Source organism: Protopterus annectens, chromosome 8.part0 (genome assembly GCF_019279795.1).
Source record: "Protopterus annectens isolate FY-2018-M chromosome 8.part0, PAN1.0, whole genome shotgun sequence".
In the NCBI taxonomy this organism is placed as follows: domain Eukaryota; kingdom Metazoa; phylum Chordata; order Ceratodontiformes; family Protopteridae; genus Protopterus; species Protopterus annectens.
In genome coordinates, this window is record NC_056741.1 from 901,416,721 (window position 1) to 901,439,736 (window position 23,016).

A 23,016-nucleotide genomic window follows, 5' to 3' on the forward strand; every position below is an offset into this window, starting at 1 on the left:
ACTTTTTGATGTTACTCCTGGCTGACTATTGCAGACTGACCCCAAAGCTGGTTTGGGGGAGCTCATGCCATTTTCTTTTCTTGACTGTTGGGTAGGGTCGGATTCCTTTTAACAGTAATGTAAGGAAACTAATAGGGCAAACTTGATCTGAGGAGATGCATTTAGTGCAGGGCATTATGGCCAGAGGAGGCGGAGCTCAAATGCTGAACATTTTGAGGTGCCATTGTTTGGTCCAAGTTGGATTCAGTACCCCACAGGGTGTAGATGGATGGAAGAAGACAACACGGATCTGTTAATGGTGAGTGCATAAGTTTAATTTTTTTACCCGGCCTGGAGGAAGTGTTCTGTTAGGGAACTATAGAACTAGTTTTAATCCACTTGCAGCAAAAAGAGTTTTATTTAGTACTGAGAAAGGAGGGAAACTGGAGTCCTGGTCTGGATTTATCAATTTTCAACACCTTCTTAATGGTATCAGAATTCAGGATGTCTCTACAAACTCTTCTTTCACTGATTTTTACTCATGCTTTCTTGGTTACATTGGATGTAAAAGATGCATATTTTGATATCCTCATCCACCCAGATTAGAAAGTAGTTGAGATTTTGTGCCTTAAAATTTCATTTTCAGTTCTCTGCTTTGCCCTTTGGGATTTCTGCACGTCCAAGTGTAATCAACACATTTCAAACCCCAGTCATAGCTTTTACAGGCTTCAGGGTGTATACATACCTACTCCTATCTAAACAACTTTCTTCTCCAGACCTCTTGAGAAACCAGCTTCTTGCAAATCTCAAGTGTACCGTACAGCTTTTTCTTTGCTTAGGTTTTTAAAAAACCTTGAAAAAGCCTGATGTTCTGTCTCAGAATCTGGTATATCTGGGTTGGCATCTGAATACTGACTCGGTGATGACTTTTTCCTCCAGGACAAGCTGTATTTCCTAATTGCTTACTTCAGTGCTTCCTTCCCCTGCGCTTGACCTCAGCAAGACAGAGACAGACAGCCATTCAAATTATATTTTTGGCAGGTTCCATCTTAAGAGTGGCTCCTCAAGTCTGTCTGATGGCAAAGCACTGCCACTCCCAGAACTTCCCAATTCCTCTGAGTTTCATTAAAAATTAATTGTTTTTATGGATCACCCAGATATAATTCAGTCAAGGAGTGCCTTTTCTGGTGTTCTCTTCTTGCCAGGAAGTTTCCACAGACGCTTCAAACCTGGCTTGACATGCATGTTCATTGCTTACACAAGTCCAGGGAAGTCTGTCAGAATATGATCGGAAGAATCGCATAAATGATAGAGATGAAAGCCCCGATTTTTGACCTTTCAGGCTGTACATCACATTGGATCTCCAGGAACCTTCAGAATCCTCAGACAATAGTACAGTAATGTGGTACATCAGTAAACAGAGGAGGACAGAAATCATAACTTTGAAGACTTGCAGTGACAGCCTGGGAGACAGCAGTTCAGCAAATCGTCTTTCTTCAGACAGTGTACATTCCTTTAGTAATGAATACTGTGACAAATCCAAAGTAGACCCTCACAAATGAATGATGAACAAAGTAGTCTTTCTGCAGATAGGCCATCAGTAGGAAATTCTCCAAATAAAATTGTTTGTTTTTCCATCTGAACAGATGGCTCAGAAAGTTCCATGACCAGAGGCCTGAAAAATAGATGTCAGTCTCCTGGAAGAGGGAATTCCTTTGTGCTTTTTCCTTCCTTTTAATTCCAAAGGTCCTGTTCAAGATTACAGAGGACAACCCAAAGGTGCTGTAAATGATCCCCTTTTGGCCTAGACAGTATTGCTTCTCCTTTTTCTCCTGTTTGACCAAGGACAGTCATCACCAGTTAACTCACACTGGATGAGCTTACATAACAAAGGACGTAGTCATTCACCCCAAACTAAATAAGCCTAAGTCTTGCATTTTGGATGATAGGATTCTGATATTTGCTACAGGTGTCGCAGGAGGCAAGGAAACCTGCCACAAAAAAAAACTTGTGTTTGTAGACGGAAGTCAATTTTATACAGTGCCAAAAGAGAGAACAAGCCCCTTACCTTATGCACATAGCTATTCCCTTATCTTTGTGACCAGCTCAATTCAGGACTGGCATACTCGTCCTTTAAAATATGTTTTGTCAGCTATCTTTGCCTACTTAGCTTTGGATTATCTCTTTCTGCATGCTTTGAGGTTGAGTCAGTTTTGGGATAGCATCCTCCACATTATGTCAGCAAGAAAATATATTCATTCCCCTTTTGAGACCAGAGTTCTGTTTCTGAAAAGTTTACTCCCTCTTTTTGAGTCTTGATTCCTCTTCCTCTTTACAGTTTTGTATTGGGAAGACAATCCTGCTGGTAGCCCTGACTTCAGCAAAACGTCTGAGTGGCAAGCCCTTATGGCTTTTTCTGCTTTCCTCATGTTTCACAAAGGCAGGGTATCCCTTAGGACTAACTTTCCTTTTATGCCTAAAGTGATCAATTAAATATAAACTTCAATAAACTAATAAAGGTGGAACGGGCACTCCAAAACAAAGTTCAGCGCACTTGAACGAATGTTAATGTAATAAAACCATAGACTGAGTGCTTTTCTCCTACAAACAAAAAATTTCGTCTGATTAACAGCCTGCCATTAAAAAAAAACATTTAAATGCAAACAGTTCATCCAATCACATTTGAATGGGGAAAAAAAACAAGAAACGCAGCGAGTGGATAAAACAAGCCAAGTCTTTAATAAAAAAAAAATGAGTGCATTTGCCAAACCAGTTTGCTGCTTCCTATCATACTACTAAAACACCATGAAACAGTCTTGGAAATGTAAACTTTGTTATCCTAGGAATGGTGGAGAGACATCAGATAACACAGGGGAAGTTAGCACAAGGAAACGTCGAGCTTGCTCTTTTTGTCATTTAATCAGAGTCAATATTTGTACATCCACACTGGCAGAACATATAAAGTTAGGGCAAAGGCTGACTGTAATACAAAGAACTTAGTGTATGTTGCCCTATGCACAGTCTGTAATCAGTTTTACAGAGGTAAAACAGATTGGCAGGCGTTTAAGAGAGAGAATGAGAGACCATCTGTACTGTGCACATAGGGGTTTAACCATGCAGTGCCATTGCTAGACACATGATTGAGAAAGGAGAGAAACATTTTTATGTTCTCAGTGGTAGAAGTTATACCCCCCTAGTGTTGGGAGAGGGAACTTGACCAGTGCTACAGAACCGAGTTGAGATGGATATTTAGACTGAGAGCACACTATGGGTTGAATGATTGTTTCTATACAACCAGCCTTAAAATCCAGAAGGCTAAAGAAATCAGTTTAAAAAGTTTTAAATAATGTTGTAGAATTTTATTGTATTGCATGTTTTCTGTGATGTAAAGAGGTATGTTTTTAAAAAGTTTATGAAGTAGACCGACTGCTAATGACTTAATTATGCTTAGTCTTTGAATTGTACTAGTATCAATGAATTAGTTACTTAGCAACCATAATTTTCTGTGCATCTATAAAGTCACACTAAAGCTGCTTTCATCTTTAAAATGCTAGAAAAAGAAACTGCTTCATTAATGCTTGGAGCAGCAGTTGCATTAAGCCCAAGTTAGTTCTTTGAATTCAAGTTGTGTGTCTAAATCCCCACCGAGGTTTGTCACTTGTATCTATAGTAAAAAAAACAAGATTTTTTGTATTTAGGGTAATTCAAAGTATGTCTAAATAAGACATTGGTGGTTTTCCTTTTCGTCATACATGTGTTCATAGATCCTGACCTTAAGTTTTCTAATCTTTTTCCCTATGTAAAAAGCGTCACAAGAGCTGTAGGTAGCTAAGTGTATTGTGTGGGTAGTGTTGTAGTTGCATCTTCCTGGACATGGGATAGTGCCATTAAAATTTTCAACTGCAACGTTTGGACTTTCATTTATGTATTTACACATTTTGCAGGTCCCACTTTTAAGCAAGGAAGCATTAGCCACCATTGATTTCGTACCACTGGTGGGTAATTTTAACATATTCTTAATGTTCTTTCCTTTGGATTACAGTATCACTGGGGCAGTTTCTAAGATCTTTTTTGCTTCTTTAGAAAAAGACGATGTCCCAGCCTCACTATGTTAATATAACCAAAAATGTCATTGCTGAACAGTACAGAAAAAATGGGGGTGGATGAATCAAACAGGCCCTTACTCCTGTCTACAGTTGTATCCCCCACATTATTTATTTAATCCTTAAAATAGGTGAAAATTTGCCATGACGCTGGCATACCACTCAGCTCAAATGCTTCTAATTAAATAGGTGAGGTATGCACGTTCAGTAAACTCTGATTAGTTGATGTCTCTTTCAAAAGTACTGTCATCAGAAATTAAATTAGAAAACCTTACCATCTGCCCTTTTACTTACTGATTTCTGTTGGTGGTAAGGGCGGCAGCTGTCAAAATGGTGATATGCGTTTGAAATTGTCTCCTTTCCATGTATAGTGGAAAAAAACACTGATATTACTGGGTCCTTATCCAACCTGATGTCAAGATAATTAAATACTATTCAAGCCAATTGTGTGTGTGAATCTCAAGAAAGGAGTAGAATTTTGCCACAAAGTATAAAAGGATTACAATTGTTCAGTGCTTCCTTTCCACAAAATAAGCACTTCATCCAGGAACCTATAATACCCATGAACTAAGGAAAGAAAATGAGGGGTGAGTATTCTCTCTCTCTCCCACATGGCTAGCACAGTATTCGCGTATATGGTGGCACATGCATCCCCCATTACGACACCTGAAATTTGATGGTAGTATTCCCCTTCAAAAAATATATAGTTTAGTGTTAAATCAGGTAAGTACTTCATTGGTTGTCAAAGTGGAATGATCAGACAGGAACTCGTTAAACCACCCCATGTTTATATCATGGGGGATTACAGAAACAAATCCACCACATCAACTGTAGTAGTATAAAAATTCTCACCAAAAAACAAGTTAAGGTTCTCTAAAAGATGCCATAAGTCCTTTAAAATGTGTCTTTCAGATTGCAAAACTGTCTTGCATTTTAAATCTACAAACTTTGCCACCAATTCAGTTTTGGCTCCTTTCGTTGACGCAGTTGGTCTCAAGGGGGGGAATATGTTCTACACTTGTGTATTTTGGTTTAACATTCAGGTATTCCCACTGTTTGCATTAAATTTCCCCTTGTAAAGCCATATCCATCAACAAAAAGTTTAACTTTGCATAAGCAATGTTTATCTCTGAGTGAAACTGTTATATGTACCCTCATTTGACAACAGCCGAAACATTTTTCGTGTAATCAATGCTATTCTTTATGATCATCCCCTCACCACCTTTGTTAGGTTTCGTTATTTTAAGCGTTTATCACTTTTTAGTGAATTTAACATCCTTCCTTCTTTCTTTTTACTGTATGAATTCCTAAACTGCCCTCCACATATTTTTTTTTTTCAAATACAGAAACTTGAAGTGTTTGGGGGTGGCATAAAAGTGGTCTTTCTGTGTAAGGAAAATGTGTCATTAGTAGCAGTAGATACTTTATCTGTAAACATTTTCAAATTCAGGCTTCTGGTAAATAACTTTAACCGAATAATGCCTTGCATGATATCCCAGTTAAAACAAGGGATAAAACTAAATCCTTTTTTAAAAACAGACACTCCAGCATCTGACATTGTTACATCAGACACGTTGAAAATCTTGTCTTCAATAAAACTATCTACAGTTTCATTACAGCCACAAGTACATATCAGTTTCTCATGTTTCTGCCCCTCCTCTGCGGTCTCTGATCGGGTCTGGAACCATGATTCATGTGTTTGTCTGCTGGCTAGTCTCACATCTCTGCACTTGGGGATGATTAAAAAAAAAATAAAAGCACTGTCATCATTATTAAATTAATCATTTACTGAATCTAAATTGTTTTTAACAGTTATATATGTGATTATCTAGACTGTGTAACACAGCTGTACATTTCAGGACTGGTTCTTTAAGCAGTTGCACTTGGCAGTTGAGTGACATTTAAATTTATTTTACTTCAGATGTGATTGGATGAATTATTTGTATTTAATTATTTTTAATGGCAGACTTACTCTGATAGTCTTTTTGTTTGTAAGATGAAGGCGCTCAGTCTGTGGTTTTATTGCATTAAAATTAATTGAAGTTTGTTTGGGAGTGTTCCTTTCCACTTTTTTTTTTTTGGACAGTTAAATATCTCTAAACCTGTCTATAAATTTGCTACCTTTTATCCCAATCCTCAAAATAGGGGAGAAAGAATTTTGTATTCATTAACGGCACATAATTTTATCTTGACAAAACTAAATCTATCAGAAAATATGATCACATATTTGCTTCCTTTCAGGATTAAAAAAACTGGATAGTCCAGTCTCAATAGAAGCAATCTCCAAATGCATTTTCTTGGTTATTTCCTTTTTTATTCCTTTTCATAGGAGATCCCTTCCAAACCAGTTTTAGGCTTATTCCACCAGAGCTGTAGTTTCTTCTTGTGCTTTAGGGTCTAGACTCCCAAGTTCATTTTAGAAGCAGCTACTTGGACATCCATTCATACTTTTAATAAGCACTATTAAATCTATGCCTTTTCTCGGACAAGGACTTGTTGGTTATTCTTTATGGGCACAGCAGCAGTGATCTGTTAAAACATCTACTGCTGTGGTGAGCTTACTTAATCAATTGTCCTTTTTTTAATAATTCACCTGAAGTGCAAAGGTTCCTAACAATGAGTCATTGCACCCATGTATCTGGAAGATTGATCACTAAAATCATTGCCCATGGGACTAAAGTTAGCACGTCTCCAATTGTCATACTAAACTATTTTGTTTTATGTTATCCCATTTTGTACAAAGGTGGCACTTCAGACTACTGCTCAGGAAAAAAATTGACAAATTTTACTTCAGTGCAGCAAACTACTGTTCCTCTTAGAACAGTACAGGAGGTAGAGTTAGTCTGTACTTAAAGCTTTTCAGTTGATAAATGCACGGGGACTGATGACTGATGAACCCATTGAGGTTTAATAACTAGGGCTCTTAGAAAATCTCTTCCAGATTTTACTAAATTTATAGTATCCTTATGGTGGAGACCCCCCCCCTCTCCTCGTAGCAGTAAGCAGTTAACTTTCTTATATTAAAACACAGCAGTGACTCTTCACAATACAGGCAGGTGATTGCAGATTGTTAAACTGGACTCCATAGTAGGCAAACAATCTGTTTTGCCAGCTACGGGACATTTTGACCCCAGATGGTTTGACCCCACTGAAATGGCAAAGCAAAAAAAAAAAGCCACAGATATTTTGACATGAAGAAAAAATGCTATGTACTGCACATGCATCCACATAGTTACTAAGAAAATGTCAGTGAAAAAAAAAAGAAAAAAAAGTCATAAAGATATGTAACTGTTTAAAACATTTGCATTTAAAATACATGTAATAATGTTAAATTAAAATGTTTGCAATGTTAAATAATTTTTAAGTTAAAAAACTGTTATTAATTTATTATATTTGCAAATCAAATAAAATGCTAAATTGATATTTAACTTTCTTATATGTAAATATATTAAATTCCAGTAAAAAAAATCATGATATGTTAAGCAATTACATGCATTTATAAAACTTTAAAAACTTTTTTTTATATAATTGGGGTCAAATAGTCTGGGGTCAAACTGTCCACTAGATAGACAATAAATTTAAACATGAAAGTGTATACAACTGCATTGGGGTCAAACATCCGGAGTCGAATAGTCCTGCTTTCGTTTTGCCTACCTTGGTAAGTAATGATTAGAAAGGTTTTGTCTAGGGCGTTTTTCCACTTATGACAACCTAATAAAAGAAAGAGGAGTGAGTAAAAAAATGAAGATGACACTGAGTGCCTCTTCCCTTTATTGCTCTTCTTCCTGTTAATATCTATACACTAAAGGACAGGGTCCCCAAGCAAGGATGTCTGAAAACTCTGCAACATAGTTTTGACAGATTACATTTCATACAGGAGACGTGGTCCTACTCAAACATCTGTGGTTTCTGAGTACACTCATGACTGTATTTTCTGTACATTATTTTCAGTAAATGTAATGTGTTACTGTTCACAGCAACCTCATGCATTGTTTTAGTATGGAAGAAGGGAAATATGCAGTATATGTATCCATTATTCACAGGTAAATCCCTACAGTAGGAAGAACCAGATAGTTGAAAGTAGCTGAGGAGCAATCTGATTTACCCTGACCATTTGCATTTTGTCTTCACAGTGACAGATGAGACTCGCACTGGGCTAGAGAGACAGAATAAGTGTACTAAACAGTGTGCATAGAAGATGATTCTTGGCCACTAATTTTAAAAATATTCTGTGTGTAAAAACAGTGCTGTGGTGTTAAATTGTTATGTAGCACCCCCACTTTCTCTGATTTATGCACACTTTCATCCATGCTGAGGACCCAGGCATTACTATTTAGTTCCACAAATAGCAGCTTTGAGGCAGGCTTACTTTTGAGTGATGCTTTTTAGTTAGAGAAGGTTCTTTCTCAAAATCTCTACTGAAGACTCCCCAAGTATTCCTCTTTTAGAAGGTTGAAACTGTTACAAAGTTTTGTGAAGAAGAGGGACGCTAGACTTTCACTGTTAAACTACATAACTTGTTTTTCTAATGGATCACACCTATGAAAAGTGATTAGTTACAATTGAGAAAGTCCATCTTAAATAGTTTCATCAGCTGCATATACTTCAACCATATTTTTTCCTGGTTTGTCAACCATCAGCTATCTGTCCCCTTGTTGTTGGGCACATTCTTTTGTCCTTCATTCTTGGTGCCGCAGTGCAAAGGTGAGAGCTGATCAGAGAGGGAGGATGCGTCATCCAGTTAGTTGAAAAGTTTGTGCCCTTGCCTGTGTTGCTGTGATCATTAAAAAAAAATCTGTTTACACCTTAACTCTTACCCTTGTGGCTGACTTGGGTCCCCTTTATCCCTGGAGGGATGTGCTACACCCTCCCTAAGCAAGAGAGTCTCCTAATAAAGGCTACTGTCACTAGCTTGGTAAGCCCAGCTCACATTTTCTGTAACCCAATAGCTTCCACTTGCATATGATGAAGCAACCAACTCAAGTTGTCATCTTTCTTCCAATGTAGGCTAGCTGCTTACTCCTAGCCCCCACCACCACCACCACCACCACCACCACCACCACCACCAGTTGTTTCAGCACTTGACCTGCTTTTTAGACTGTGTCTGGGTTATTGTTAAATAAATTTGTTAGAGTCAGACTGTAAAAATCATTGAGTTATTCAAAAACAATGTCAATCAATAACAAACAATAATGCAGGAGAACTCAAGTATCTAACGCTCTAATGTACATTAGGAGGCAAAAAACCATACACAAACTTGTACAGAATTTTGTCTAGTTTATTCACAGAGGACACCATTTTTATACATGTCATTATCAGTTTTGCCCACCTCACTGGCGTGGTCAGTGACAGGGTCTTTACATCATAGTAACTTATGGAAAAGTGCTGAGGTTGTGTTTTTCAAAAAGTCTTTTTCCCATGAGAATGTTACAGCCTTGCAAGCACCTGGTCAGTCACGATGACCTCCTGAGGATGTAGCCAATTCAAGGCTCTTAGATTAGTTCGAATACAATAGATGTATGTCTTCTTTAATGCCTCTCTTTGTCTTTCTTGTTCACCAGCTGGGCACTATCTCTGATAGTGCGCACAAGGCTATTCTTCTGGTGGAAGCAGGCAGAAGATACACATGCAAACAGATTTATTATTTTCTAACTTTGCAAAATAATCTTTACTTGAAAGACATGAGCCAGGCTGTGCTTGCACGCTGCCAAGGCCAAATTTCTGATTACACTGCAGCTTGTGCTTCAAGCAATAATATGCAAGTTTATTTCTACTATTATTCTAGTAAGACAGAATTAAATGCATTATATACTACTTTTCAAACTTTGTTCTCTATTATGGATTTAAGTACATTTATTCCTAACTAAAGCACACATTTCTCTATATATTTGACCACACAACTTATATGTGTTTGAATGTTTGAATACACATTTTCCCAAGCAGCATACATTGTAAATATATTTTCTAAGCAGCATACATTGTAAATATATTTTCTAAGCAGCATGTATAGATTTTTCTAACATTCTCCCTCCTGTTAATGCATTTTATTCTATTTGAAACATAAACAATATTATTTCATTCCTCAGCCTTTTCCTTTCAAGGACTTTTAGTTAAGTTAGTCATTGGTTTTATATTTTAGAAAAAGCATCATTTGAAATTAATCTTTTAATTTCAACACTTTGGTAAAAAGTTTCAGTAACAGATATATCAACAGATTTTTGATTAATCTTTTCATGCAGGGAATTTCACAGTAAACACATGCTCCTATTAGGAGTATACCCACAAAAATTAAATGTTTAATAGGATGGAACCCCACCCCCCCCCAAACAGATTCTGGAAAAAGTTCGTCAGTGGGTTTGGGTCTGGTTTAGTCATTGCTGATACTTGCTGAATTACCTCTAGGTGGTCATTGATTTTATGTTGGTTGTCTGGAATGTACGCACAGCATTTTTCTTCGTGTACCACCTTTTGCCGCTAGGGTGAAGTAAAGAGCCATTCGATTTTGTAGCACAACAGTTTTTATTGCATTCAGTTCATTAGTCACCAATTCTAGGGTGGAAAAAGTTGCATTGCTCATGACTTTTTGACAGCTTCCTCAGCTCCCAGATCGATTTGACTGCTCCATAGGCTGGTGGTATTCCTGCCCTGGATATAACACTGTTGCCCAAGTTCATATGAGTCAATTTACTTTTGTCTTTCACTGAATTATGGCCTTTTCAACCAGCTTCGATTTTACCAACTGGATTCACAGGTTTTTTTCACTGGACCTTCAGATTCTCGAGCTGTTTTCCTTACGTTTCGTATCTTACCCAAAGGTAATTCTGCAGTATGTCTTATTGCTGAAACCAGATAACCCAAAAAACAACTGCCGGACCAATTCTCAGGTAACCATTTATATGCCTTTTTCCCACAAATAAAATCATTACTTTGGTACTGATACGTGTTATCCCTGCATGAAACATTTTTCTATTCTTAATAGACAATTGCTTAGTTAAGACTGGATTGTCACATACTGCATTTAATGTAGTTTTCATTGAACTCAGATATGAATCATGGTTAGTATTACAAACAGTACCCCCACTTTTGACTTTAATGTAACATTTATAAGACATTGTTATATTACCATTACTCCAGCCCACCTGGAGGGTATCACTTTTGTAGAAACATACAACTCCTTTTTGTGTGACAGGTAAAAATAAAGCAATTTTGTCCTGTGATCTCACAGTTTCTGTATAAAAAAAACTTTCCAAAGTCTCATTTTATCCCCAGAGGGACAGAGGACGTTAAAGTCTATTATATGTTGTTGGTATAGCTGTACAAACTCAGCAATTTGAAATGTGCATAGTTTCTGTATACACTTGCTTCATGGCCAGGTACGTGTTAAAGTTTGGATGCCAGTCTATAAACAGTTCATCACGTCTTCTCACTTTCACTTGTGTGGTTGAGTGCAGGGAAAAACCACAATAAGAGAAAAATTGTCACACTTATAGTTAACAAATGCACAGTTAAAATAATTATGCTATAGTTCTTGGGTTGCTCTGCTTTTTTGTTTTCTTTACTCTTGGCCATTTTGCCCTTGTGTATCAGTCACAAAGTTTTTATTCAGCTGAAAGTTCTTTTGTCTGAAAAGAGTTAAACTGCAAAACAGATTTATTTATAAGCAGTTTCTTTATATAATTAGCTAGTGAACTGTCAGCCTCCAGCTCTGCAGGCATGAGAGCTTTTTACTGAGGCACATAATATGCCCTTCCAAATACTACTTTAAAGGGGATCAAACCCTTTACATTTGTTACTGTTTTCATGCTCAGCAATGCTAGAGGTAAACAGCAAATCCAATTCTTTTGAGTCTCACTCATTAACTTTCTTAACTTGTTTTTTTTTTAAATCCCATTGTACCTCTCCACCAGTCCTGCTGACTGTGGGTGGTAAGCACAGTGATTCCTTAAGGAAATCCCAAAAAAATCTCCCAAGTTGTTGAATTGTCTGATTGACAAAATGTGTCCCATTGCCACTATAGATTCTTTCCGGTATGCCAAATCTAGGAATTATTTCCTTTACTAGGGCCTTTGCCACTGTTGCTGCTTTCAGATTCCTGGTTGGAAAAGCTTCTACCCATTTTGAAAACATATCTATGATCACTAAACAGTATTTCTTTCCTTCACATTTATTCAACTCTATGGAGTCCATACAAATAGTATGGAATGGATATGGTGGTGTAGGGAAACTCCCTTGCTTGTTTTTAAATGCTCCTTGTGCATGGTGCTTGTTACAAGTATGACAAGCTGCACAAAATTTTATTGCATAATTTATGTATCCATATGTTTGGAATATTTTATTTACTAACTGTACCATCCCCCCTGTTGAGACATGGCTCTGCCCATGGCTCAACAAAGCTGCATCTCTAAATAAATTAGACGGTAATATTGTTTTTCCTTTGGAAATGTACAGTCCATTTTTAAAAATTGCACCTTGTTTTACCCAGTTTTGTTTTTCTGCTGTTGTAGTAAGCATTTGCATTGTTTTTAACATGTCTAAATTTAAAATCTCAAAGGGCTGTAATTTTTTATTAAAAAAAATAAAGTTTCTGAGTCTGAGGCTGCTTGCTTTGCAGCTGCATCAGCTCGTGCATTACCTTTTGAAATCTTATCCTGTTGTTTTGTATGAGCTACACATTTACAAATAGCTACTTTGGTAGGCAACTGAATAGATTTTAATAGCTCTAAAATAAATTGCGCATGATTAATAGGTTTTTTACTGGATGTAATCATCCCTCTATTTTTTTTATTATTGTGCAAACACATGCACTGTAGAAAAAGCATACTGATTATCAGTATATATGTTTACTTTTTTTGCCTTTTACTAAAATACATGCTCTTGTCAAAATTACCAGTTCTGCTGCTTGAGCATACAAGTTGTGTGGCAAAGTTTGTGCTTCTAAATTTTTAGTGTCTGTAACTACTGCATACCCCACCAGATTTTTCCCTGTAGGACCCCTTCTGCATGAGCCATTTACGTAATATGTCACCTCAGCATTATCCAAGGGCATATCTGTAAGATCTTGTTTAGGTAAAGCTAACTGTTTATATGAGGTTGACTCAGCAGTATGGTCATACATGAAAGATGTCTAGCAGGAGAAAGGTATGCAACTTTTTCTTGTGGCAGAATTATTGCAACTGCATGAGGCATTTTTAATGTGAGAGGGTGGAATAACACCATTGAGGCTGAAGCCTGTACTGCCATTGCTGCTGCAACTACTGCTTGTACACAGTGAGGCAAAGATTGCACCACTGGGTCTAACTGTGATGAATAGTAAGCTATGGGGCATTGCTTATCCCCATGTTGTTGCTTTAATACTGATGTCATGTACCATTGCTTACAATCTATGGTCTAAAAAACGTTTGTGATAACTTGGAAGTCTTAAAACTAATGAAGAAGCTATTAACTGCTTCAACCTGCAGAAAGCCATTTCTGCTTTTGTTTTCTATTGTAAAATAATTTGGTACCCAGTTCCAACAAAAATTAGTTGTACCTAAGAAAAGACATCATTTCTTTTTTAGTTGTTGGTTTGGGTGCTTGCAAAATTGCTGTTTTTTTCCTTTTTTCTTTCCCCTTATCTAGTATTTTATCTTTATTGAATATCACATATCCCAGGTATTTAACCTGTGTTTTTTTCCCAAAGTTGTAACTTACTTTTGTTTACTTTGTGTCCTTGTATTAATAAAAATTTTAACAATGCTACTGTATTCACCCTGCACTGCTGCTGGGTGCTGCTAGCAAGATGTCATTTACATAAAGTAAAATTTGACTACTTTCTGGTGGGGTAGACCCTGCCAGGTTGCTAGCCATTTTTTTGTGCAAATATTATTGGGCTCTCACAATATCCCTGTGGTAGTCGAGTATATGTATACCTTTTACCCTGAAATGTAAATGCAAACCAATATTGACTATTAGGATGTATAGGTATTGAAAAGAAAGCATTGCTTATATCTACCACAGTAAAATACTTCTGTTGTGGCTTTAAATTATTTAACAAGGTATGTGGGTCTGGCACCGTGGGTGCTTTAGGTATTACTGCATTATTTACAGCTTATAAATCTTGTACCATCTGCCATTCCCCGTTTGCTTTTTTTAACAGGAAATAGGGGTGTATCACATGGTGAATCAGGAGATTCTACCAGTACTCCTTTTTTGAGTAATGCTGCTTATTATAGGCTTAATTTTTACTTTTGCATTTTTTTCCAAAATGTATTGTTTTTTTCTGTGGTCTAAAAGCTGACTTTGGGGTAATTGTAACTGGTCCTGCTGCTTGAATAAGCCCTACATTTAACTTGCCTGTTGACCACAGAGTTGTTGGAATTTTACACAAGGCCTCCTCTTTTTCTTTTAATAAAAATGCTAATCAGCTGTCCTTACTAGATTGCAAGTGTACAGCTGTATGTGTCTGTGTCAACCAATTCAGTTTTGTTTTTATATCCCTTGTCCTGACATTTTTAAATCAGTCTGTTTTCCCATTTTGTTACCTTTTTTCTAAGTCTGCCCATTTAACACTTTTGTTTTTGTCAAGCTGACATGTGGCAGTCTATTGGACTTATACAATCTCATGAACTCCTGAGGTAATGAACAGCTTACTACACTGTTTCCCTCAGTATCCCAGCATAAAGTTTGTAATATTAATTTGTCAGCAGGATTTTTACTTATATTTCTTATTAGGTCCTGGTGTGCTACAGTAGTATGGAGTACAATGTAACAAGTGCTGCTGATCAGTGTCAAGGGAGGGTACCTTACTGATGGCTACGTTTATCAGTTCTTTGGTTACTGCCCCTGGACCAATCATAACTAGGTCCTGGCTGTACCAATAATAGGCTTCACCCTCTGATCACACCACAAGAGCATTCATTTGTCTTAGTGCTTCCATACCCTGCATGGTAGGAACTACTGCTATGCCAAATATCTGCACAAGGTCTTTTCCCAGTAAGTTTACTGGATATTTTTGCAGAAACTACAATTTTACTTTTCTGAGTCATACCTGAAACAGGGTCAGTTATTGCTATATTATGGGAAAGTGGTTCCCTGTATAGCTGTCCATTTGCTGCTTTTACTAATATATAATCAGGTGATTTAGAATGTTTTGGTAACTTGGAGGGGTGTATCAAAGTCCGTGACGCTCCTGAGTCACACAGGAATTTGATCTTTCTTCTCTCCACCAGAAGTGTTACTTCTGGTTTTGTATTTGCTAGGTAGAGCTCCAGGCTCAACAATGCTAAATCTAAAATTTTATTTTCATTTTTATTCTCTACATCTGTTTGTACTTCCTCTATTCCCTCTACTACATTCACATTTTCTTTTTGTTTATTAACCTTTCCTGATGATTTTTGGTTATTATCACTATCATATAGTCAGTCCACATCTCCTTTATCTTCTGTCATTGCTTTCTTATTTTGTTTATAGTCCCTAGCTAGATGCCCTTTTTACCTGACTGTAATACAAATACTTCAGCTCCGTCTTCAGCAGTGAAGACTTGTGCCTTTTTCTTTCTACTATTAAGGTGTCTTTCAGTACGTCTAGCATACTCAAGTAAGGCTTGCAGCCTGCTTGTTCAGTGATTTATCATATGCCTTGTAATAAAACTACTAACAGAGGCAATGCAACCTTTTAAAATGTATATATATTTTTTTAATTGCTGTTTTAAGCATTTTAATAATCTAGCATAATATCCATCTACTGTCTCATTTCCCTGTTGTATGCATTAATTAATGCAAGTCCAGTCTGCTCTAAGTTTTCATTTTTCAGAGATTCTGTCTGTTAGACCTTGTACTCTGTTGTCTAAAAATGTTTCAGAATTTTTAAGCTTCTGTTTTTTTTTTTTACAATTTGCTTCCTCAATCCACCTATGTGCTTGAGGTATGCCTAGTTGGTGCTGTTTTTCTTTTGCCTGACGCCCTGCATCAGATTAAAGCTTGTTTAAGGAGTTTAACTAGTGAAAGTTTATCTAGTTTACTATCAAATTCATAGTTGTTAACACATTTTGCAAAATATCTCACATTATCTGCTTACTGCAATTGCATATGCTTTACATTATCCGTTAGGGGCGGATCTCGTGATCTCTTAGTGCACTGATTTCCCATGTCTTAAAAAGACTGTTACGTAACCCTTCTCTTGTACCACGTGGTATCTTATTTCCCCATATCCACAGTAGTGTCTAGAATGACTGTTTACTTTGCTTTGTTATTCCCTGATCTATGACTCAAGATACAATACTTGACTCTCTCTCCCTGCTATCACAAACCTTAGCAATAGCACAGTGTAACCTGGTCCCTGATCTAAAACAAAGACAAAGAGGGAAATTCTTCTTACCTGAGCCTCCTGCTCTTACTGTTTTTCCTTGGGGCCCAGTCTTCCGCTTTTCAGCCACAGATCAGAAAGTGGACAGCCTCTTTACACACAACAATTCAGTCGGAGGTCTTTTCACTTTAAGAAGAACCATTTTTTTCGGCAGCTTCTCCTGCGCAGATTTATTAGCACTCATGCACTCTGTGACCTGCAGCTTACCAAGGGAATTCGCACGATTAGGACCAAAATGTTAAATAAATTTGTTAGAGTCAGACTGTAAAAATCATTGAGTTATTCAAAACAATGTCAATCAATAACAAACAATAATGCAGGAGAACTCAAGTATCTAACGCTCTAATGTACATTAGGAGGCAAAACCATACACAAACTTGTACAGAATTTTGTCTAGTTTATTCACAGAGGACACCATTTTTATACATGTCATTATCAGTTTTGCCCACCTCACTGGCGTGGTCAGTGACAGGGTCTTTACATCATAGTAACTTATGGAAAAGTGCTGAGGTTGTCTTTTCCAAAGTCTTTTTCCCATGAGAATGTTACAGCCTTGCAAGCACCTGGTCAGTCACGATGACCTCCTGAGGATGTAGCCAATTCAAGGCTCTTAGATTAGTTCGAATACAATAGATGTATGTCTTCTTTAATGCCTCTCTTTGTCTTTCTTGTTCACCAGCTGGGCACTATCTCTGATAGTGCGCACAAGGCTATTCTTCTGGTGGAAGCAGGCAGAAGATACACATGCGAACAGATTTATTATTTTCTAACTTTGCAAAATAATCTTTACTTGAAAGACATGAGCCAGGCTGTGCTTGCACGCTGCCAAGGCCAAATTTCTGATTACACTGCAGCTTGTGCTTCAAGCAATAATATGCAAGTTTATTTCTACTATTATTCTAGTAAGACAGAATTAAATGCATTATATACTACTTTTCAAACTTTGTTCTCTATTATGGATTTAAGTACATTTATTCCTAACTAAAGCACACATTTCTCTATATATTTGACCACACAACTTATATGTGTTTGAATGTTTGAATACACATTTTCCCAAGCAGCATACATTGTAAATATATTTTCTAAGCAGCATACATTGTAAATATATTTTCTAAGCAGCATGTATAGATTTTTCTAACAGTTATGGTCAAGACTTCCATTCCTCTGTGATGACAGAGATAGTTTAGTCTCAACTGTAACTTGGATGCAGAGCATTGGGGTTATGCTGGGATAATGAAATGCACAACTGCTAAGAATATTTTATTTCTGGTTGTTAATGTGACCAGTTTCCCATTCATTTTTCTCTGGACTATTCTGTCTGGTTTATGTGCTGCAAGGAGTATACCACCAGTTGCAATAGTTGGAGTCTTCAGTGTCATGCATTCTGTATAGATTAGCCAAGAAGAGAATTGGGGGAGGGTGGTGAGGCCTTTGTGTAGCATCCTCTTACAGTACTATATTTTATTTTTTTTGAGCTTGTCGTTTTACTCATTTACCCAGTTTCACTGTCATGTTATTTGGAAAAGAAGCTCCCAAAATTGACTTGAATTTTTGGCTGAAGCTATACTTAGTGGTTGCACCTGTATATCTCGGGTGTGGAGAACCCCCCCCCCTCCCCCAAGCAGCTCATTAGATACTGAGATGCATTATTTCATCATTTATTGGCTTGAGCACACTGCACATTTTATGATGGTGAGCATGCTTTAAGATAACTGTTAACTGCCATTTGACAGATGCATGATGCGTCTTTTGAGAAAGGATTGCAATATTCCATCTTATGCCTCTATCAGTTTAAACATAATACACATTTATTATGGTAAGCATGCTTAGAGTGAGTTCCCTCCAGATACTTATTTTGATAATCAGCTGCATGCTCTTCAGCTTTATCAAACAGTGAAATGAAACTGGTTTGAACTTTGCTTGTTCCAACCACCACTAAATAAGAATGGTATCCTTAGAATGACTTCATCCTTCTCACCATCCCAGGCTACCCATTTAAAGTATACTTTGTTACAAGTCCAGATATTTTCCTTTTTTTTTTTTTTGGTCTGTTCATCATAAAATGTGTGGTTTTCTGACAAATCCCTGATGATTGAAGTCACTAAATAATGACATGTATTTGACTTCCAGACTTTATATCCTCAAGAAAATGCATGCTAACATATACCATCTGTTGTTCTAGCAACTTAAGTTTGTAAGAGCAATATTTAAAATGTGTCCCTTTTTTGGCCTACCCCTATTACTTTAGGCTTTGTCCAGACTTGTTGTGGTAAGAGGTTAGATGTATGCAAGTCATGGTGTCCTGGTGGTGTGGGCAGACTTGCCTTCTTTGTACCATTGTTTGTTATTGGTTAACTGAGACATGTATTTGTATATTTGAGTTGTTCAACTAGGTAGTACCCTTTTTCATCATAGATAAAGAAATTATTGCTGTATAGGCTGGATATTTAACATAGGTCACCAGTGTCTTGTTAAGTATCTCACGTTAGTTCACTGGAGACCAGAGTTCAATGTAGTAAAATATATACAAAGTGTATCTATTTATTGTAATGTGGTAGGTGTTCTGTGTAGCTTGTTGAGATACTTTCAGATGTTCTATTCACATGTTGTAGTATTCTGTACAGATGGGTTTTCTCCTCTTGGTACCTGAACGTCCGGCCAGTATCCAAAAGATTTCAGTCATTGTATGGTGTATGAAATGTTTGACTTGGCCAGCAGAGCGTGGGCCATAAAAGTGATGTCTGAGCACGCACCAGACCTCAGAACTGAGCGCTCCAGTCGGAACCAGACCCAGAGAAGATAATGCAAGTCCTGTGCCATCCAAAAGGGGAACTGCCAGATAATAGGAGGGGGAGGGAAGGAGTACTGCAACATGGAAGAGAAGGACATGTATGGTTATGGTAAGGTTTTACACAACTTTTCTATGCCCTTCTGTTCACATGTTGCAGTATTCTGTGCAGATGGGTGAGTGCCAAAGTTCACTGTGAGGAAGGGGGAGGTGGCCTAGTAGAATTCTCCAGGAATCCATGAAGGATAGCCCTGGCAAATCCAGCCCTGGACCTGGAAATCTGGTCTATCTTGTAATGTTTTGTGAAGGTTTGCACATAAGACCAAGTGGCTGCTTCATGGTTCATAGCGCAACATGGAAGAGAAGACATCTATAGTTATAGTAAGATTTTACACAACTTTTCTTTAACAGTAAATGTGACATAGTGACAAGATCGGTCTAAGAAAAAGGCACGTTAGGAGAAAATATTTCTAGTGAAAAAATTCACTGGGAAACTGTAGTACATGATGATGCACTAGGGTTCGCATCTCTAATAGAGGGCTTCGTTTTTAAAAGATCTGTCGGAAAGTGCTGAGCTGTTGTGTATTGACAAGGACGTCATGTTATGCTGTAAAGAGTTTTTTTCAATTTCTTTTAATGCCACTGCATTGATGTTGATTGGTGACTTTGAAAGCAAGAAATTTAACTGAATGGTTGACTTAATGTGATATTTTTTTCCTTAGTGTGAAAGTGGAAGAAGAGAAATCAGCACAACTGATAATGAAAAGCCATGTGACTTAGAAGCAGTGCAAAGGAAAGTAGAGGAAGGGCTTTATGAATCTGTTGTAAGTATGTCCTGAAGTCAGGTATACTTGGGAGGGAAAAAACTCATTGTTACATGACCTCCGATTTTGTCCCTTTAAACCTTTTGTCAATGAAATGTTTGTCATTTGTTATGAAGAATGATAGTTGTTCTAATGTAGTTATAAGCTGTACACTTTTTACATAGTTTGCTTACCTTTTTGTGAAATCTTAATCTTGGTAAAGCTAAACCTTTTTGGGAATCCTTATTGCTTGGTCCAGGTAACTGAAGTCCTACTTGACAAAATTCTTAACCTTCCAGCTGCTTAAATAGACATTACCTTCTAGAAATGTACACATCTTATTGATTTTTTTTTTAATTCCAGTGCCAACCTTGTGTATTTTTGCTGAGATTTTTTTTTAACTTTCTGTATCCCATTATAGACATTGAAGTTTTGTAGCCTTCCACCTTGGTGTCACTTCACTGATTCAAAGGAGCCTGCCTTCATGCTTCTGAGGTGTGCTACTTGGCACTCCTTGAATTACCTGTCTTCCACCAATTCAATGTGTGTGTGTGTGTGTGTATATATATATATATATATATATATATATATGTGTGTGTGTGTGCACACTGTTGGCACTGCGGCTCAGCGGATAGCATCGTCACCTCACAGCAAGAGGTTCCATGGTTCAGTTCTTGGCTGGGGGGTGCCTTCTGTGTTGAGTCTGAATAATCCTTCCTGTGTTCATGAAGGTTTTCATGGGGTGCTGCTGTTTCCTTCCACATTCCAAAGACATGCAGTAGGTGGATTGGACGCACTAAATTAGCCATAGGTGTGAGTGCACATGCAGATGTGTGTTATGAAAGAACTGCAGTCATAGGTTACTAGGCTAATGGCCCTGGGGCCCTTACAAGCCTAGCCAAGAGTTTATCCCCAAAAAAGAAATCTGTCAGCATCTGTCACCCCTGTCAGTGAAGGACATAGTTAGAACCCCTGGGACAAATTTGTGGTTTCCCATCCACTCATCAAGGTTGCGCTTGAAGAGGGTCAGCGAGGTACTCTGAAATGTATGAGAAGTCTATTTGAGAAATGGGACAGCATCTGGGAGACAAACCTCTCTCTCCAGCAGGTTTTGTTGATGTCGCATATTAGATTTAGGCTTTTTGAGCGGGTAATGTGCGAGCAGTTAGACTTGCGGGTACGGATATGGAGCATCTGTAGTAGGGCATGGTCCGATATTGCCTTGTAGGTGAGGCACACATCACCTGTGAGCGGTCCTTATGATACAGAGTAGAGAGGTAGTTATTTGAGCCTGACTTTATAGGAGGCCATGGATTGTGTTTGTGAGGTATTCCAGTTTGCGCAGGTGTTTGGAGAGGTACATACCAAATGGGGTGTTCTAATTCATTATTGGCCTAATGGGGAAGAGTATAGAGAGGTAATAACCTTCTTTCTGGACACAATCGCTTTACTTATGAGATGAGCCAAGTAGAAGGCTTTTCTGACCACTGCTGCTGCATGATGGTCGAATGCGAGATTGTTGTCAAACCTGAGTACCCAGGTCTCTCACCACAGGTTGTGTACTTAGGTGGTTGCCATTGATGCAGTAATCAGTAGGGGGCTGCATTTTTCCTGAAAGGTATGAAGATGCATTTTTTTGCGTTTACCTTTAGGCCATGACTTTGGCACCAGTCATTTGTTGCTGTGAGACTCTCTTGCATTATGTGAACATCATTTGGGGAGTCAAGTGACCGTACCCAACTTACAGTTATTGTTATGTTTTAATGTAAACTCAAGTTTCAAACAAACTTTACTTTACATTTTGTGTGTCAGACTTTAATAAAGTCTTTTTAAGGTTTGGGGCAAACATGTTATATGCTTGCCACTGTGTAAATTTTGTGGAAGTACTACTTTTTTGATGTCTACTTCTAACTATTGCTGACGTTGCTAGCCACGTTTCAGGTTCCTTTCTTGGCTTAACAATGGAGCAGCTTACTGGTTCCGCAGTTCGTTTTTACTCTGGGCACAAGAAAAAGCAAATCACTATACAGCTTTTGCTGGGTTGGCATTCTGCTTCATTGCCTCAGGCACAGATGGGTAACCACAGTGGCCATTTTGTTACTCAAACCACTCATTTTTTTCCTGTTTCTCTGGTCACCATGGACCAGCAGTTTAGAGACACCTGCAGTGGGCATGGGAGGGACCACTCTTGTCCATCTTTGAGAAAGAATCTGAGAATGTTTCTCTGCTTAGACATCTGTTGCCCAGGGTGAACTCCCTAGCATGAGTTGGTCTGCTTCTGTGGAGCTTCCTGTGTAAAAGAAGCAAAAGATAAACGTGCATTTTCCCCTATCTTTGTTTCCCGAAACACCAAAAATGTATCTGTTTTAGCTCAGGGACTTAACCCTTCACATTCTTTTTGGTAAAACAAAAAAAATTCTTCAGTTTCTTATTATTCCCAGTATGATGTATAGGAAATAGAATTTCAGGGAACAAATTTAGTTTTTGTCCCTCAGGTGTCCGATTTTGTAGCAGAGGAGAGTATTTCTTATGATTTTTCCTTCGGAAGAATTTTCTTTTTCTGAAACTTTTGCTAGAATGAGTTAATTTTTCAGTGGGAACAAAATTACCTTAGTTTGCAAAATATAATTCCAGCTGAAAAATATAATTTATTGCTACTGGTATTTCCTCATCCCAAGGCTGTTCCTCGTGTACTTTGAGGTTCTTATCATGGAGTACGGTAGTATTATTGATTGCTCTGACTTGCAAGAAGAGTGTCTGAGCTGCAAGTTCTTATGGTGGGCCAACCTTGTGTCATTGTTTTTCTCTGAAAGGGTTTTCTTGTGAACATATTCTTCATTTATGCCTAAAGTTCTATCAGTGTTTATTTTCTCTGTCTTTTTTCCAGGACCTAAGATGAGAGAGAATGGATCCTCTTTACTCTGGATGTCCATAGAGAACTCTAATATTTAGACAAAACAAAAATGTTCAGTAATTCTGGCCAATTTTAATTTCTTATGAA

The 23,016-nt window shown here is 37.6% G+C and overlaps 1 protein-coding gene across 1 annotated transcript in view; it reads left to right on the forward strand.

The window, feature by feature from the left end:
- KMT2B (lysine methyltransferase 2B) overlaps positions 1-23,016 on the forward strand; it is a gene marked incomplete in the record, with an annotated part of 4,527,268 nt that overhangs the window by 1,970,092 nt on the left and 2,534,160 nt on the right. Inside the window, 1 exon segment of the mRNA XM_044079325.1 lies at positions 19,935-20,036. Within this exon segment, the coding sequence (XP_043935260.1) occupies positions 19,935-20,036 (102 nt within the window).